Here is a 16887-nt window from a genome sequence, read left to right as displayed (position 1 = left end):
GGCAGCCAGCGGGGAGGCAGGAAAATCCCAGCCCTGCTGGAGCTCCGAGAGGGAAGGAGCAGCCAAAGCTTTGGGGTCCTGGACTGGAGGGTGCAGACTGCAGCCAGGGGGGAGCAGACTCTGCTGGATTTTAGACCTGAAACTTCCCAAAATGTAACGTGACCTAATTAAAGTCAGGATGAATTATTCTTCTTGAAAGTTTTATTTTAACGGGCATTTCAGACGAGGGTTTTGTGAACAGTAACAGAAGGTCACACACTTTCAAAATTAGAATTCCAATTAAAATTAAAGGCCTGGAAAACCCTTCCAAATCTTGAGTTTTAAAAAAAGTCTAGTAAATACAGAATTCTCAGAGCTTCATTTTCTGCAGTTGTTGTTCATTATAAGATCCTTCTTACCCTATTCAGTTCCTCTGTCATATAGTAGATATCTTGTAATATGGGAGTTTTGACAGTTGCTATCCCAGGATTCCCCAGCCCAGTTCTCATGAGATGTTGAGAACATCTCCGTGGATTCTTGATAACCCATGACTTGTGAATTTTGAGAACTTCTTATAGGTCATGATTTTGAAATGTGATAAAGAAATTTCTTACCAGTTTATTTCCCAATTAGATTTTTTACTGATAGACCTCTTCACTTTCTTCTATAAACTTCTTTTTTTCCACTGTAAAAGCAATATCTGAGGAACTGGTATCAAATATCTCCTTTGCAGAGGAAGATTAAGTTGCTGCCTTGGACTCACAGGTGTCACTCTATCTGGATAAATCGTTTGGCCCCTATGACAAATCTGAAGATGTAGTAAAAGAGGAGACAATTAGATACTGCCCAGAGGCTGTCCTGTATGTTGATGGCCTTTAAATGACACACAGGAGTATCCTGCTTTACCTGCCATGCCAATTCCCTATTAATAAAATGGGGATAATAAATTTTTCAGTGTCTCTATGGTTCCTGCCCTGTGGAACTTGGATATCCTTGTCTGATGTATTTGTGCTTTGCTCCAGATTTGGAGCATCCTGAGAATTCCAGGTGTACAGACAGTGTTGTGGATGTTAGCAGTCATAGGTTCTGAAGAAAAATCCATCTTTGAACAATGGAACAGGATAAAGAATTACCATTTCCTCTCTCTACCTTAAGGGGTTCTTATGAACTAAGATAGAGACAGCACATTTCCTTCTAGATTTAATAGTTCCAATAAGTAGTGCCTTGCTATTAGAAACATTTCGTGAAGATTTCCATTGTCCTATTGTTATCAGGTTTTAATGCCACCATGTAGAAGAAATGCTATGAAGTTAATGAGGAAATCTTAAAAACTGAATGGCACCAGCCATTTTATAGCACCATTTTCACTAACAAAATTGCTAACATCAAAAAGGTGGTAAATTTAATTGATCATCACCATTAGTGCTGTCTTATTTTGCTTTCTTTTTTGTTTGCTTAGAGTTTTTTATATATTTTCAGGCTGGAAATTCAGGTCAGCCTTGTTTTCATTGAATGTGGAAAAAAAAAAAAAGAAAAATTCTCCTGATAAGTATTGACTTGTTTAAATTATTATTACTTTCAGTCTCTGATTCCTTTTAAAAGGTCTGAGAAGACAACTAAAAAATCACGCTTATCCTTAGCATGTATTAGTTTGCTAGAGAAAGGACTGCAAACATTTCCTTTTATGTGAAACAAAAAAGCCTGAAAACACTGAGCCAGAAGAACCAGAGCCTTCCACGGCAGGGAGAGTGAAAAGCCTTGTTCCAGCTTTGGATTTCAACTGAGCTGCAAAATGAGCAGTGGATTTCCTTGCAATTATTAGGATTATTTCTGAACCACTCCTGACTTCAGCAAGCAGCACATTCAGCCCAGCACAGCCCTGAAGGGGCTGGGGCACTTCTGCTGTCATTGTACAGAGCTGGGGAAAACTGTGCCAGACTGAACCAAGAGAGGGTGAGAGCTGAGAGCAACTAGAAAGCAGCTCAGTAATTTGGCAGTTCCTCAGAGAAGACATCCAAAACTGTTGGCTCACAGGAAGCTGTCTTTTAAATTTAGAAGTCCTTGTTAAATATGGCCCTGAATTAAACCCAAACCAGATTCTGCTAACATGAAATTTCCATTAAAAGTAATAGTCCCATAGCCCTACAGCAAATTAAATTGTACATAAGTGACACTCTTTAGTAGTTTGGGTTGCAAAATAAGGTTTGATTAGAAAGAGTGTGGTAGTAAAATTAGAGAAACATTTCAGGAACAAGTATGTATTTATTTATTTATTGTAAGAATTGAGGAAGAATTCAGGAGGAGAAGCTGGAGGCAGCTTCTCTTTCTGGGTGCAAAATGAAGTTGCTCTGGAAACAAAAAGTGATGCTGCTGTAACTAAGCCATAGGCACAAAATATTCTCTGTTGAAATAATGATCAACTTCCACACTGAAATGGAAGATCCCAAGTATAATTCCATCTGGAATGCCCTTTAATTCAGGAGTCAGCAGTTTCAAAGTTGGAGGATACAGTATAGATTATTCTTGATTTTTAATAAATCTCAAAAGAAATAGAATTCTGAAATCCTCTTCTATTTCAAGATTCATTTCCTTCTAATTTTCTAGTTATGCAGCTTTCAGAAATGTATCTTTTTTTCCCTAGAAGTTAAGTACAAAAGGCATTTACCTTACATAATTCTAGGTGTAAATTCAGTAAGAGGCAAGAAGTCTATCAAGTTGTCAGTTGTTCCTTGAGGCCAAGGGAAAGTGGGAATAATCCTCACTAAGTAATTTCTCTTGCAGGAAAAGGATGTGACTCCCGACAGCAGGCTGCTGAGGAGAGTGAGAGAAGCTGCACTCCAGGCTGAAAGTCTTTCTCCTTTTATCCATACGAGAACTTCCACATCCTTTATTGACTTTTTTCTTGCCCTTGCCATCTGCAATACAGTGCTGGTCTCCACAGCTACTGAGCCAAGACAAAGGGTAATCTAACTTCAAGTGTATGAGGAAAATTGATTATGCTCCCATTTAACAACATAGAGCAGTGTTCAGTGAAACCTGAAATGGTGAAAAATGGTTTGTTTGGGAGCTCTGCTCTCATTTCTTTACCTTTTCTTTTTCCTTTTACTGTTTCCCTGCCTATGTATCCCTCTCTAACACGACTTTTTAAGGTTGATGAATAGTTATGTCTACCACAGAATCTGCACTTTTTCCTTTAGATTTTCTATGATCACTGCTGTAAGAAGTATGTAGAACATACTCGGTTCTCTCTGATCTCCCAGGCCACTGACAGACCTCCAAGGGTCTTGACTGTATCTCTGCTTCAGAGGCAGATACAAATCATGCTCAACTTTGGATGCTAACTCACCTATGACTCCTCTGGTGAATTCTCCCACCACGTTTAAATAGGTTGCTGGGGAGAAAATTTCTTTTATAATTATTGTCATTTAGATACAGCAAAACATACCAAAGTTTTGAGAAGTATCTCATAGTTCACATTTATTTATTTTTAACCACAGGTGTTCTCACATTTCTAGGTCACAGTTCCGCCACCAATAAGACCTTCAGGAATCACCCTGGAGAAGATTCATCAGATGTTTCAAAGGCTGAAGTTAGCAAGCCTCAGCCAGTCCCTCTCATCGTCCCAGTCCAGCTCCGAGCTCGGGGCGAGTCTCAGTGCGAGGGGCACCGAGGATTCCCTCGCCGCCCTGGCTGGCGGTGCCAGCGGGGCAGCCCCGGAGCCGCAGGACAGGGGCAGCACAGACGTGGGCAGCGCTTCCCTGGATGAGGTCTTTAACTCTGTGAGCAGCGGTTCTTTGCCCCCAGCCCTCTGCTACGAGGCCGAGAGCCCCGACGAGGCGGCGCTGGTGCACGCGGCGAGGGCCTACAGTGTCAGCCTGGTGTCCCGCACCCCGGAGCAGGTCACCGTGCGCCTGCCCCAGGGCACGCTGCTCACCTTCCACATCCTCCACACCCTGCCCTTCGACTCTGTCCGGAAAAGGATGTCTGTGGTGGTGAGGCACCCCCTCACCAAGGAGATCGTTGTCTACACCAAAGGCGCTGACTCTGTTATCATGGACTTGCTGGAAGACTCTGCCACGGGTAATTGGCCAGGGAGCTATTTCTGTTGTGTCTCCTACAAAGAAGAATTCAGTACTCTTTTCTGCATGAAATATTGTATCTAGCCATTAGAAGTATAAAAAAAAAAGAATAAGCTTCCTCTAGTGTTATGCTTGAGGTATTTATTTAACCTCAGTACTGCCTAGAACATGGAATGGGCTAATTAAAATTCCCTGCCAGCGCTAACCCATGTGGATTGTGTACTCTGCAATAATACTGTCAGAAGGGCCTGACCATTGTTTTTCAGCTTGTCAGCAAGATTGCTATAACATTAACAAACAAACAAAAACAAGTAACTTTATCTTACAGGAAACAAAGATTAGCAAGCTTTCAGCTTCTGTACAGACAACAGTTCTGAGTTTGAAAGAGATTTCTGTTATACTGGAACCCACTTTCTCTAATGCCCACTGTTTTTTAACCTTAGGCCATTAGATCTGAAATGATCTGTGCTTAAAATACAGAATCTTTTCCTTGTGTTTTAGCTGAGAAGAGAATGAAAAGAATAAAAGAAAAAACACAGAAACACCTGGACCACTATGCCCGTGATGGACTGCGAACTCTGTGCATAGCTAAGAAGGTGGGAGAGCACCAGCCTAGTATTGTTTACAGCTTATCTCTGTATGTGTCAACAGATTTACTAGAAAATTTAATGGTTATAATTCTTTCTGAGAGAACCAGCCAGATCAGCCTCTCTTTTTCTTCCCTTTTTCTTCAGTGTGACCAGATGATGGATTTTTAGTCAGTCCCAAAACATTTATTTCTGTTTCTCTTATGGTAACTCCAGCTGACCTCCCCTACAATGCTTCCAAGCAAGAAACAAAAAATCTGCAGAGGAGCCAACGCTCTTCTGTTTTGCTTGGCATTCAGCTTTCAAAAATCTTGCCCTCAGCCTGGGTTAGTGCATCTCAGTGTCATCCTTCCATGCAGACGGTGTCTATGTGCAACAAATAGGTCACATCCAAGCTCTGGAGAAATGTAGCTCAACCTTCAAAAACTGTGTGTTCCAGTTCAGAGCCCCAGCTAAGGGCTGTGTGATCAAGAGTTTCTCTAGGTCGTATTTTTGAGTCTCAGCTGAAGGCCATTTGTACAAACTACTGGTTCTTTTCTCTTGGAAGAGTTTGTTGTTTTAAAGATGACACGGTACTTTACCAGATTGGGTAGGAGTTAAGTCTCTGTGATCCTGAATGTTGGCACTCCTCTCTTATTTAAATTTAAAATAAGCTCTGTTTAAATTGTGTTATGCAGGTCTTAAATGAAGATGACTTTCAAAAATGGGCCAATTTTCGTCGGGAGGCAGAAGCTGCAATTGACAACAGAGAGGAGCTGTTACTGGAGACAGCACAGCATCTGGAGACCAAACTCACCTTGCTGGGTACTAAAAATAACAACTGTCATTGCATGACGTAGCATTGGCTCTGCTGTGATGTTCTTGGCAATCAGACAGACAACAGCTTATACTAATTTATATCCAAAATCTTGCTCAGAGGTTTGGAAATCTCCAGGCCAGGGAGATACAATCCAATGACAGTGTCTACACAAGTTTTTGTGCATTTTGAGCAGCAGTAACTTTGAAAAAGTGCACTGAAACTCTCATGTGCCAGGAGCAAAGAACGCACACATCAGCTGTTACTGTGGCTCAGCTGACACAGCAGATAATGAAACCACCCCTATTCAATCATGTGTCCTTAGATAAACCCATAAAATACTAGAAATTAACTTCAGTTTTGAGCACAAGTTCCAAGGGAATTCTAGTAATTGAACTGTGTTATAAAAACCAGTAACTTAAACATGTTGGCATTTTGCCAGTGAATTCCTGTTGTTGAATTGGTGGGTTTGCTGTCTGCACTCTGTAGAAGGATGTTTAATGTTAAAACTTATATTCATTGGCACTTCTGCATCATCCATCACTATCTTATCTAACAACACATTCTGTTATATTATGAAGCACTTCAGTGCTTTCTATTCTATTTTGTTTCCAAACATTTTGTTCTGTGTGACTTTGATTTTTGGAGTTGTCTCAGTCTTATTTTTCTGTGAATACAATTTGCACCCGATATTTCATTATCCTGAATTTCTGTGATTGCAAGCTATTAGCATTATGGCTTCTCATAATCTCTGCAGTGATTTAAAAAATTAGAGTAATAATGGTAAATGCCATCAGCAGAACACATAAGAGGTAATGCAGATCTTGTCAGAATCTGTTACCTTTGCCAACTCCTAAGGCTTTGTGTGCTTTTATACTTTAATTTACAAAATGTGTTCTTTTAGCTTAAATTGATACCTATCTTTAATGTACCACAGTTACAGCATCTTCAAACTGACCTCTAGTGGAGGAGATAAGGAGTATTGCAACTCTCAGATGGTGATTTACCAACATCATCAGGATGAGTGTTGGCATCTGCTCCTAAGTTTGTGTATTTTCAAAAAGAAAATGTACTGTACAGTTTCTTCTCCCTTTGATGGCTGAAGAATCTAACTTGACAATAGGGACAGCATTCATTTAAATACTCAAAGTTCATCTCTTCTGCTTGCTTTGATGGGACTTAATGCAGTACTTTAAAAATGCATCTGGTGTGATTCTCTGCCAGTACATTGTCATTTTGGATTATTAAGAAGAAATGAAATTCATTGTTCTAGCAATGAGCAAAATGAAGAGCGAGAACTTGACTGCTGACACATTCAGACCTTAATCCAAATGCAGATCTTGTGTCTGTGTGTTTGTTTACTGGACAATACCTCAGCTCAACTCTTGATAAGTTCAGGAGCATGACTGGAAATCAAAGAGCTTTCCTTAAACAAGAAAATAGCAATGTGATTTCCAAAGAAAGAAAACTGTTTCTCTTCTTTTCGTGTTTGCCCAGGAGCAACAGGGATTGAAGATCGGCTGCAGGAGGGAGTACCCGACACCATCGTGGCTCTTCGAGAAGCTGGGATACAAATCTGGGTGTTGACAGGAGACAAACAGGAGACAGCAGTGAACATTGCATACTCCTGTAAACTCCTGAACCAGAGAGACACTGTCTTCACCATCAACACTGAGAGTAAGGTGAGGAGAGAAAGATAAGATGCACAAGAATATGCTACAGAATTTGCTACATTGCCCTTTTTTCGTGTCTCGTAGTTTGGTGCTGCTTTGCTTTAGACCACATTCAGCACGAAAAAGTCAGCAAAAACCCACATAGCATTAGGCCAGCAACTCTGTAGACCACACATAACAGGATGACTTAAAATACAAGACACTTATGTAGAGTTTCGTTCAATTAGAATACACTGGGTTTTCCAAATGAAAATATTCTTTTTAGAAATTGCCTGAATAACTAGCTATTACCTGAATTACTAGCTTTAGAAAGAAGGTAATATGCAGTTTAAGTGCCTAATTCCTTAATAACATTGATATCTGGGTTTTCACCTTACAATGAAAATTTCAGTGACAATGATATTTTAACCCTAGGTGATATATTTTGGAAGACATTTGGAAAGTACTTTGAGTCAGCCAGGAAAAAGTCTACACGTGTAGATCTAATTAAATTCAGAATTTTCTAGCTGCATGTTCCCTAATAGGATTAGACTTCAGTAGAAATTTATTAGTGAATGATTTTTTTTTTTATCTTTGTGTGTAAGCAGAATTTCACTTTCTTGAACACCCAAATATAGTTTTGGTGGGTCAGTTAAAAACACAGTCACTTCCTTGGCATTCCATGGTGGTGCACGTCATTGTTGATGTGCACAGATATTCCCTGAATTTCCACAGGCAACAAGAAGGGCAGGCAGCAGGCAAAGCAAACACTCCCAAATGAGGATAATCACTTCAAAGGCAGGTCTGTCAGCTCCTGTGACTCACTGACACACAGTGAGCAAGCTGGGGTGCAGTCCAGGGCTACACCATCTGAACAGAGCAGAGCAAGCACAGTCCTACCTTCCCAAGATGGGAAGTGCCATCATGGATGGGGAAAGTCAAAGGCTTTAGAGAAGCCACCCTGGCTTTTGCTGGTTGTGGAGCAACACAAGCAGGGTGCCAGAAAAACCACGCCTTGATTCCAGAAAGTAGAATGGCCACCACTGTGCAGAGCTTTGCACCTCATCCCTCCGGGCAGCCAGGTGGGATAGGTGGCTTTGGAGATGGATTTAGGGAAGAGTGAGTCCAACATTATGGTTAAACCAGATCCATTTCCTAAGGAGAGGTCAGCCCTGACTATTTCTAAACCCAGAAGAAGGGTCCAAGATGTGTGATTGCCCTTTTTGCATTTTCTCCCTGGTGACCTCTGACTTCCCACAGAGCCCTGGAAGCCCCTGAGGTGCTCCTAGAGCAGCCACTGCCCTTTTCCCAGTGCTGCTCTGTCCTTTTATGCAGCATCAGCCGTGGTCCCCTCAGCAGGGACAGGAGGCACCGTGAGAGCAGCCCTTCCATGGGCTGGCAGGAGGCTGGGGAGGAGCTTCCCTCTGTCACTGGGCCAGTCCCCTGTCTCGGTGTCCTCTGTTTCTCTCCCCACAGAACCAGTGTCCCCAGTATGAGCTTGCCTTTCTCTGTAAAGCTATTGTGAGGATTAATTAAACATAGTTAAAATAGTGACTGTTCTTCTTGTGATAGGCAATTGTGCAGAGCAGTGAGATGGCCTACTTTCTAACTGCTTTTGTCTGCAGTGAGTAGCTCTCCAAAAAAGAATAAAATCCTATGCAAATGTCTGTCTCTTTTAATGTCATGGGAATAGGGAAACACGCAAAGATGATATGGAATTTGGCACGGAATGCTCTCCTTGCTTCAATGTGTAATTTCATTTGATACGCATATCTGCCTGAACGGGAGGCAGAATGAATACATTTAGGATGGAAATTAGGAGATGGTTTCTGCCAGGGAAGTGATGCTGCAGGCAGGACCACCCTGGCTCCAGGAAACACTTCCCCACGGCACCCTCTGGATCCGGGCTCAGACACAGCTGAGCACACGTGGGGAATCCCAGGGGTTCACTGGGCACCACAGCTGCACCACAAACAGATCAGTTCCCTCCCTTCCAAAACAGAACCGAGCACAGGCACTGGCTCTGAAAGGGGCTCCCAGCGCAGTGAGGGACTCACACAACTCCTACAAAGTCCAACCTGTTCGCTTTGCCCAAGTTAAGCCTTGAGGGGGTGTCAGTAGAAGGCCTTCTCTTTACCCCTGAGCCCATCAGCTCATTCAAACACTGAAAATTAAATATCTGCCAGGAAGATGCAATGTAAGGAGGTAGCTTGGGGGATTCATTTCAAAAGCAAGCCAAGGCAAAACAGGAATTTCCACTACAATTTTTGGTTTGTTCACAGAAAGGTGATACTTCTTTGGTATTTTTTAGAGGTTTTGAGTGTGCAGGATTTTTATTAGATGTCAGAGATACATTTTATTCCAGAACCTCCCACTTAAGAGTAATTTAAATCTTGCAAACATCCTACACATGTACCTTATGCAACATAAAGTGAAAATAACGTTTTAGAACTGAATCATCACTCAATAAAGCTAACAGAAAAGGTAGAAAAAGGAATGATTAGCTCCTCAGGTATTCAGTGCCATGCACAGAAGGAGGACTTTCATTGCTAAGCAGCAGCAAAATAAGATCATTCAGGGTGTTCTCTGATAGTGCCAGTTTAAATCTGTATGGGAAGTCTGTTTGTATTTAATATCGAGTCAATTCCAGTTGTTTGCATCTAAAAGGGGGTTTGGACCAAAATGAGGCAGATTTGCTGAGAGAGAAGGACTAAATTTGTGTTTAAGACACAGTGCTGGAAAGTAGGAATTTTTATTTGTGTTCCTAACTCTGACACACACCTGATATGGGACCTAGAAAAGGCCAAATTCTCAAATTACTGGATAATTTTGATTATTTCTCTACTGTAGTTTATTTCTGATGGGAGCAAATGCTGCAGTTTCTCACGTCATTCATATCAGAACCAGATATTTTAATCTCCTTAAAAAAAGAAAAAAGGATTTTGTTTTTAATTTCTGAACTGTCAGCATTGCAATGCACACACATCCTCCTGATGTAAAGATTATTTTATTTTCTTTAAAAATAATTCCTTCCTTCAGTCAGCTGGCTGATGAAACGCTCAGTGTTTCCATGGAAGGATCGGGTGATGATGTTGTTGCAATAATCCCTGATCAGATGGGCCAGTGCATCTTCCAGTCAGTTTTTGCTGATGTCTGTCTGATAGGCTTGAACCCCCTGGCACGATTACACAAACACACTTGGCAAGGTGCTGAGCTGGAGAGGGAGATGGAGACAAGCATTGCTCAAACCACGCCTGTTTTCTCGCAGGAAACTTGTGAGTCTCTCCTGGATTTAACCCTGGAAGAGGTGAGGAAGAATTGCGAGTCTGACGAACCGCGGAGGACGTTTCTCGGCATTCTCCCAACACCCCTCTCGGCCCCTGAGGCCCCCAGTGCGGAGTTTGGGCTGGTGATCGATGGGAAGACGCTGACCCTCATCCTGCAGGGGGGCCTGGAGGAGAAGCTGCTGGCGCTGGCGCGGCGGTGCCGCTCCGTGCTGTGCTGCCGCTCCACGCCCCTGCAGAAGGGCATGGTGGTCCGGCTGCTGCGCAGGAGGCTCCGAGTGATGACCCTGGCAATAGGTACCCCCCTCTGAACCTCACAGCACGGAGGGGGAGCAGGTTCCTCCTCTGAGAGTTGGGGAAATGTATGGATTATACCGTACACGCTGTCCCTCAGATAGACACAGTGAGGAAACACTACTGAATAATCTTTCCTTGTCAAAACACACACGAAAGTCCTTCTTCATCTTTCACCAAGCAAATCTGGGCCCCCTTTAAACAAGATGAAGGTGCTCCACATTCAGGAACTCCCAGCAGTCCCTTTCATGCACATCAGTACAAACACATGTACGGGTTCCCTTTGGAATGTCCTTGCTTTGGGCCTGCAAAGCACTCTAGAGTAGTCACTAATTTGTCTTTTTATAAAGCCCTTTTCCTGTCAGATTTTCCCAGCTGGTGAAAACAGAGTTATCCCCAGAGTGGTATTAAGCAATGACTCATTTGCCTTTTACCTCCAAATAATGTGAAATGTTTTGAGTTCTCTGCCCCACTTTTGGCAAGAGATGCCACTAAAATCCTTGCAGAATTGATTTTTATGACTTCCAACTAAAACAATACACCTCTGTGGACCAAACAGAAAGGGAAGAGTATGTTGTATTTTAAATTTTTTTGCTTTGCCTTGTAGTTCAAAATGTAAGCTCTCAACCCTCTGCTCCATCTACCTTGCTTTACCAGCTAACCTGATTTACCATCCCCACATTGCAAGTCATGGCTGTTCTTTCCCTGGAAGTTTGGTTATGTATTTAACATATTGCTGTGAGTTGAAACAAGCAAAATAACTCCTGAAATTGGCTTGTTACATTGTCATCTGCAGTCCAATTTATCCCACAGTATGGAGAATTCAAGTAGGTGCTGCAGAGCGTGTTGCCGAGCATATGGAGCTCACCAAGCAGAAACACAAAATGATACAGATGTAGATGGTGTCGGGTGTCCATCCACCACCCAGCTGGTCCCACTGTTGGAGCCAGGTCTCCTGGAAGGGAGGGAGAATGTTCCTACCAAGGACAGAGCCTGGAGGTCATCAGTGCTTGGTGCTAAGTATCAGTTATCCTAATTAGGATGCAGATAGAACAGAATAGCCAAAATAATCAGCAGAGCTAAGCTTACTTCCTTCTGATAGAGGCACTATGCATTAAACACCCTTTCTTACACTTCTGTTGTTCCCCCCCTCTTCCCATTCTAGGTGATGGTGCAAATGATGTGAGTATGATTCAAGCAGCTGATGTTGGAATTGGAATATCTGGTCAGGAAGGCATGCAGGTATCCTGTCAATGCAGTTCTATTCCTCTTTTGTCATGTGGTCTCTTGCTGCTTAATAAGTCCCATAGCAGCCCTGTGCTCTTGAGTGTCATCTTAAAAATGCAAGTTGGCATCATTACTGTCATAAATTAACATGCAGTTCATAATTATGGGTCCAGCCAAAAAACAGCATTTTGAGCCAACAATTAGCATGCATGGACAGATGTGTGTTTGCTCATAAGTCTGGAAAATTAGCAGATGTCTGTCCAGTGTTAGCTTAGCATCTGCTTTCTGAATCCTCTCTGCTACTGCATTTCCAGGTTTTATAGATTCTTTTCCACTGTTTTCTGCCCTGAATTCTTTCCCACACATCCCCCTTCCTCACACTCCTTAAATGGAGAGTTCTGCAGAAAGTTCCAACGATTTTCTTGAGGGTTGGTTTTTTGGGTTGTTTTTCCTGCAATATGCAATAGTAGGAAATTATTTCAATGTCCATGTTCAAGCTTCATTATATGGAAAGGGCTGGGAAAAGGCTATTTTGTAAATGACCTGCTTTTCCTCTCACCAAAGGCAGTGATGGCCAGTGACTTTGCAATATCCCGATTTAAACATCTCAAAAAGCTGCTCCTTGTCCATGGACATTGGTGTTATTCTCGCCTGGCAAAGATGGTGATTTACTTTTTCTACAAAAATGTGGTAAGATTATTAAAATTATGGCACTTTTCATCCTAGTAAGGGTTAATTCCAGGGCTGGGTTGGGTTTTTTGGCCTGGTTTTGTTTTTTTACAGGTTATACTCATACTTTTTATGAAGCTACAGTTTGTGTTTCTTCACTTTGCAAGTTTATAATGTGGCACTTCTTTCTTAGCAATGTGCTGCATAAAGCACTGAGGAAAATATGGGCTTTAAATATATTTTGAAACTAGCATTATTCCAGAGGGAAAAGGACTCAAGGCTTAGTAACTTTATATGGTAGTTCAAGAAACTTTATTAATAATACCCATGAGCCTCCAAATAAAATTTGCATAAGGAAGATCAGATTATTAGTGCTAGAATATAGAAGATGACTCTGCACTAAGAATTGCTAGCCTGTGAAACGTCTGAATTTTTATAGGAACCACTTGCAAGTAATGCTGCAGTCATACCTGGCATTTTTATTAAAAATTTAATGTATATGCAAATGAGCTGTGCATTGAAGTATAAAGTAAAGTCGAAAAAGGATAGTAATTCCATTTCTACAAGACTGTACAAACAAGTCCATTTGACATGAAATATACTCTGATCATGAAAGGTTATTTACTTAGAATTCAAAGTATCTGTTTTCTGAGGGGTTTTAATAATTTTGAATAAGGATTACTTCTTATCACTGTTAAATTTTGTAGTGGAAATGAACACTTTCCTTTTTCTGATTGGCCATCCTTTTAGAGTTCAAAGGATATTTATTTGCAATGTGACATATCTCTCCAGAGTGGGATGCTGCTGTTCTATTATCTCCCCAGCAGCATTAGGGAGCAGGAGCCCTTTCATTCCACATGGACAGCCAGTTTATGCAAGGATTCTAAAATCTGGTGCTTGGAGCTGTAAACAGTTTACTTAATTATTCTCTGATATGTTCTTAAGGAAACCTAATGGCTTTTCAAGAGCTCTATCACAGTGGATTGCTGCGCAGCAGACCCTTCAGATACACTGTTTATGGAAGGAGGGGTAGGGCTGTCTGCCAGCAGTACCTTTAACCAAAGCAGTGTCCTACACAAACCTGGGAGGTGGAACTGGGAGAGTCCCAGACCATCTGTGCATGGGCACTGAAGGGGCCAGAGCAGGTGCAATAGTGGGGACAGCGTGGGGAAAGGAGGGGGATGGAAGGAAGAGGCCACAGGAGAACTTCATGACTCCCACAACCCAAAGTAAAATGGAACCACATCAGCATGAGGAATGAGATGCTGGACATGTGGAAGGGCACAGCACAGCTGGTAACAGGCTGTTGGGTCTGTCTTTGCTTCTCCCCAGAGCTACGTCAACCTGCTCTTCTGGTACCAGTTCTTCTGCGGGTTCTCAGGCAGCACCATGATTGATTACTGGCAACTGATTTTCTTCAACCTCTTCTTCACCTCAGTGCCCCCTATTCTCTTTGGAGTCCTGGATAAAGATGTTTCTGCAGAAACACTTCTAGGTTTGCCCGAGTTATACAAGAATGGACAAAATTCAGAGGTATGTCATGATGGCTGAAGTAGCTGCTTGATGAGCCAAAGGACCACAGGTTTTTTGGTCTGGGAATGAGTGAAGGAAGAAAAGAGTTTAGACTTATTTGGAACCAACTGTTCCATTTTATGGTGTCGAGTTTACTGATGTCCACTAAAAAAAGGCATAATTGTAGCTGTCAGAAGAGCTGGAACATACGGCTGAAGTTGCTTCTTGGAAGTGACGCTGGCGCTGGGTCATGGTCAGAAGATGTAAATGGAAGGTTTATTCTGCCATTAAATGTAAGCAGCAATCCCAGCATGTCGCATTATAATAAGTGAAGTGACATGCTAGGGAATGAGCCCTGTGGTTGGTTTTTTTTTGATTGAAGAAGGGATGGTGGAGCAAACACGTGTGTGTGTGTGCATATATATATGCACTGTGTATATGGAAGGATTCTCAGTGAAGGCTTATGGAGAAACAAATAAAACAGGCTAAAAGGTGTAAAAGCTGAAAGTAAAATAGTTTATCTGGTCCTTGGTTAAACTTGGCTCAGATTTGGTGCTTCAAACACTCTCAGCCTACTAAAGAACCTACTAAACCTACTAAAGAAAAGCTCATTAAAAAAGATTACAGCAAAAAGTGACAAGAAAACACAAATCCTTAAATCAATAAGCAACCTGACATTTTTTTTTCTCCTCTCAGGTTCAGAAATACACCTGTTAATGTTCTAAGGTCTATCTTTAGTTAACACAGAGAAAAGGTCTGTTCAGAGATAAGCCTTTGCTTTAATCAGCTGCTCATGAGGCATTTTCTCATGGAGACCAGTTAGCTCTAATCAGTAGTCTGAATGGAATAAAAACAGGCAGCAATTATGTCTGCAGGACAGGCTAGGGATATGTGTCCCATCCTAATGACTGTTATCTGTAAACTCCTGCAGATATACAACCTGTCAACTTTTATTATCACGATGTTGGATGCCTTCTATCAGAGCCTCATTTGCTTCTTTGTCCCCTATTCCGTAAGTAACAGGCTCATTAATATTCTCATTCTCCTGTTCTCCTTAAAAAGGAGAAAATTCACTTCTGAATGGGCAGGGTTCCTCACATTGCCTCTGCCTGTTTTCTAGGTGTACAAGGACTCTGACATGGATGTGATTTCCTTTGGAAACCTCATCAACACCATCTCCCTCCTGACCATTCTCTTGCACCAGGCTCTGGAAATGAAAACGTGGGTATGTGTTTGCCCTGCCCTGGTGACAGGACTATTGTGTTTTTGGGAACACAGCACCCTGTGCAGGCATGGCATTGTCTTTCAGAGTCATTTGCCTGAATTCTGGGTCACAGAAAGTAAGTAACAGATGCACTGAGACTGCACAATGTGCCAGAATTTGTTATTAGCCCCAGGATAACACCTTCATGTGCACAGAATTTGTTCGTACTGTGCCTTTGGACAGCACAGAACACAATATTTGCATACTTCATATGAGGACGTGCTACTTAGAGAACTGTTGTTTTCTGAGTTCATTTCTGGCTATTTCTCCTACTGCACATTTCAGTCAAATGGCCTATTGGATAAATTCTTTCCAAGCTGTCTTTGTCTCCTGCTGTGTTACACCCAGGGTCTCACAGGCCCCACTGTCCTCCTGTGCCCTTCCCACAGACCCTGTCCCAGCTGGTGGCAATGATCTGCAGCGTGGGGTTTTACCTCGTCTTCTCCCTGATCTACAATGCCGTGTGCCTGCTCTGCAACCCTCCCTCCAACCCCTACTGGATCATGGAGAGACAGCTCACAGAGCCCACCTTCTACCTGCTGTGCCTCATCACCCCGGTCACGGCGCTCCTGCCAAGGTTGGAACGCGTTCCCCTCGCTTTTCCTTGTGTGCATCTGTAGGCACTGGAGGGCAGTGCCAGCAGCCCTGTGTGCAGATATGGGATGTGCCAGGCACGTGTGCTGCACGGGGATGGTGCAGTGGGGGACTCAGATGCCTGGGTTTGACTTTCCAGTTCACAAACCACCCGTTTGTTCAGTTATACAACCTGAGATAAGTCACTGTATATCTACTGCTTGTTCTCCCACGAGAAAACCTTTCTTTCTGGGGTGCTTCAAAGTTTGCCAGTACAAAGCTGCTATGTAACTGTTCACTCTCGTGAACACAACGTGGTTGAGCTGATCAAGACTAGAAGGCAAGTCTTTGCAATATTCTTGTAAGCTTTGAGAGTTACAAAATATATTCTGTTTCTTAAGGACTTTGCAGTTCATTACTAAGCTACATTTAAGAACATGTTTCTGTATGAAAACATTTTCTTCATCCAGAATTTTATTTTACTCTCTGCAACAAATCAGGTATGTTAAAGATAACTTTAAGTGAGACTGGATATTTGGAGAGGGATAATTATTTTGATACATTGCTGAAAAAAAAATGGTTTGAAAAACAAAAGTATTCTGTTTCCATATATGTATATGGGAAGCTTACTACTTTTGGTGCTTAATACCTTAACTAATCCTTTATGCAGATATACACTGTTTGAGTTGCACCATTTATTTAAATTCTTTATTTGTGCTTGGACAGTGAAAGCACACCCATCTGAGCTGGTTTGACTAGATTCCTAGTTCCCTTCTCATCCTAATTGCCATGAAGTAGTGCAGCACACTGGTACTGCAAGAATCAGGAAAATATTTTTAGTATCTGATTTTGTAAGTGCTTTAAGGCATTAGAACTGAGCCTTAACTTTGTCTGAAAAGGAACCTTTCAAGACTAGATAGTCTTTTTCTTCAAATTGTTATTATTATTCCCCCATTTGAGTTGAGATGCTC

At 42.1% G+C, this 16887-nt stretch overlaps 1 protein-coding gene across 1 annotated transcript in view; it reads left to right on the top strand.

The window, feature by feature from the left end:
- ATP10B (ATPase phospholipid transporting 10B (putative)) overlaps positions 1-16887 on the top strand; it is a 48365-nt gene that overhangs the window by 27241 nt on the left and 4237 nt on the right. Inside the window, exons 10-21 of the mRNA XM_050311856.1 lie at positions 2761-2940; positions 3495-4059; positions 4560-4654; positions 5323-5449; positions 6939-7123; positions 10362-10674; positions 11837-11913; positions 12463-12588; positions 13900-14100; positions 15011-15091; positions 15200-15304; positions 15733-15920. Coding sequence (XP_050167813.1) covers positions 2761-2940; positions 3495-4059; positions 4560-4654; positions 5323-5449; positions 6939-7123; positions 10362-10674; positions 11837-11913; positions 12463-12588; positions 13900-14100; positions 15011-15091; positions 15200-15304; positions 15733-15920 — 2243 coding nt within the window. The remainder of the gene's footprint in view (positions 1-2760; positions 2941-3494; positions 4060-4559; positions 4655-5322; positions 5450-6938; positions 7124-10361; positions 10675-11836; positions 11914-12462; positions 12589-13899; positions 14101-15010; positions 15092-15199; positions 15305-15732; positions 15921-16887) is intronic.

This window comes from Myiozetetes cayanensis, unplaced genomic scaffold (genome assembly GCF_022539395.1).
Source record: "Myiozetetes cayanensis isolate MyiCay16 unplaced genomic scaffold, myiCay2020 scf17, whole genome shotgun sequence".
In the NCBI taxonomy this organism is placed as follows: Eukaryota; Metazoa; Chordata; class Aves; order Passeriformes; family Tyrannidae; genus Myiozetetes; species Myiozetetes cayanensis.
This window is presented reverse-complemented; position numbering and strand designations above follow the sequence as displayed.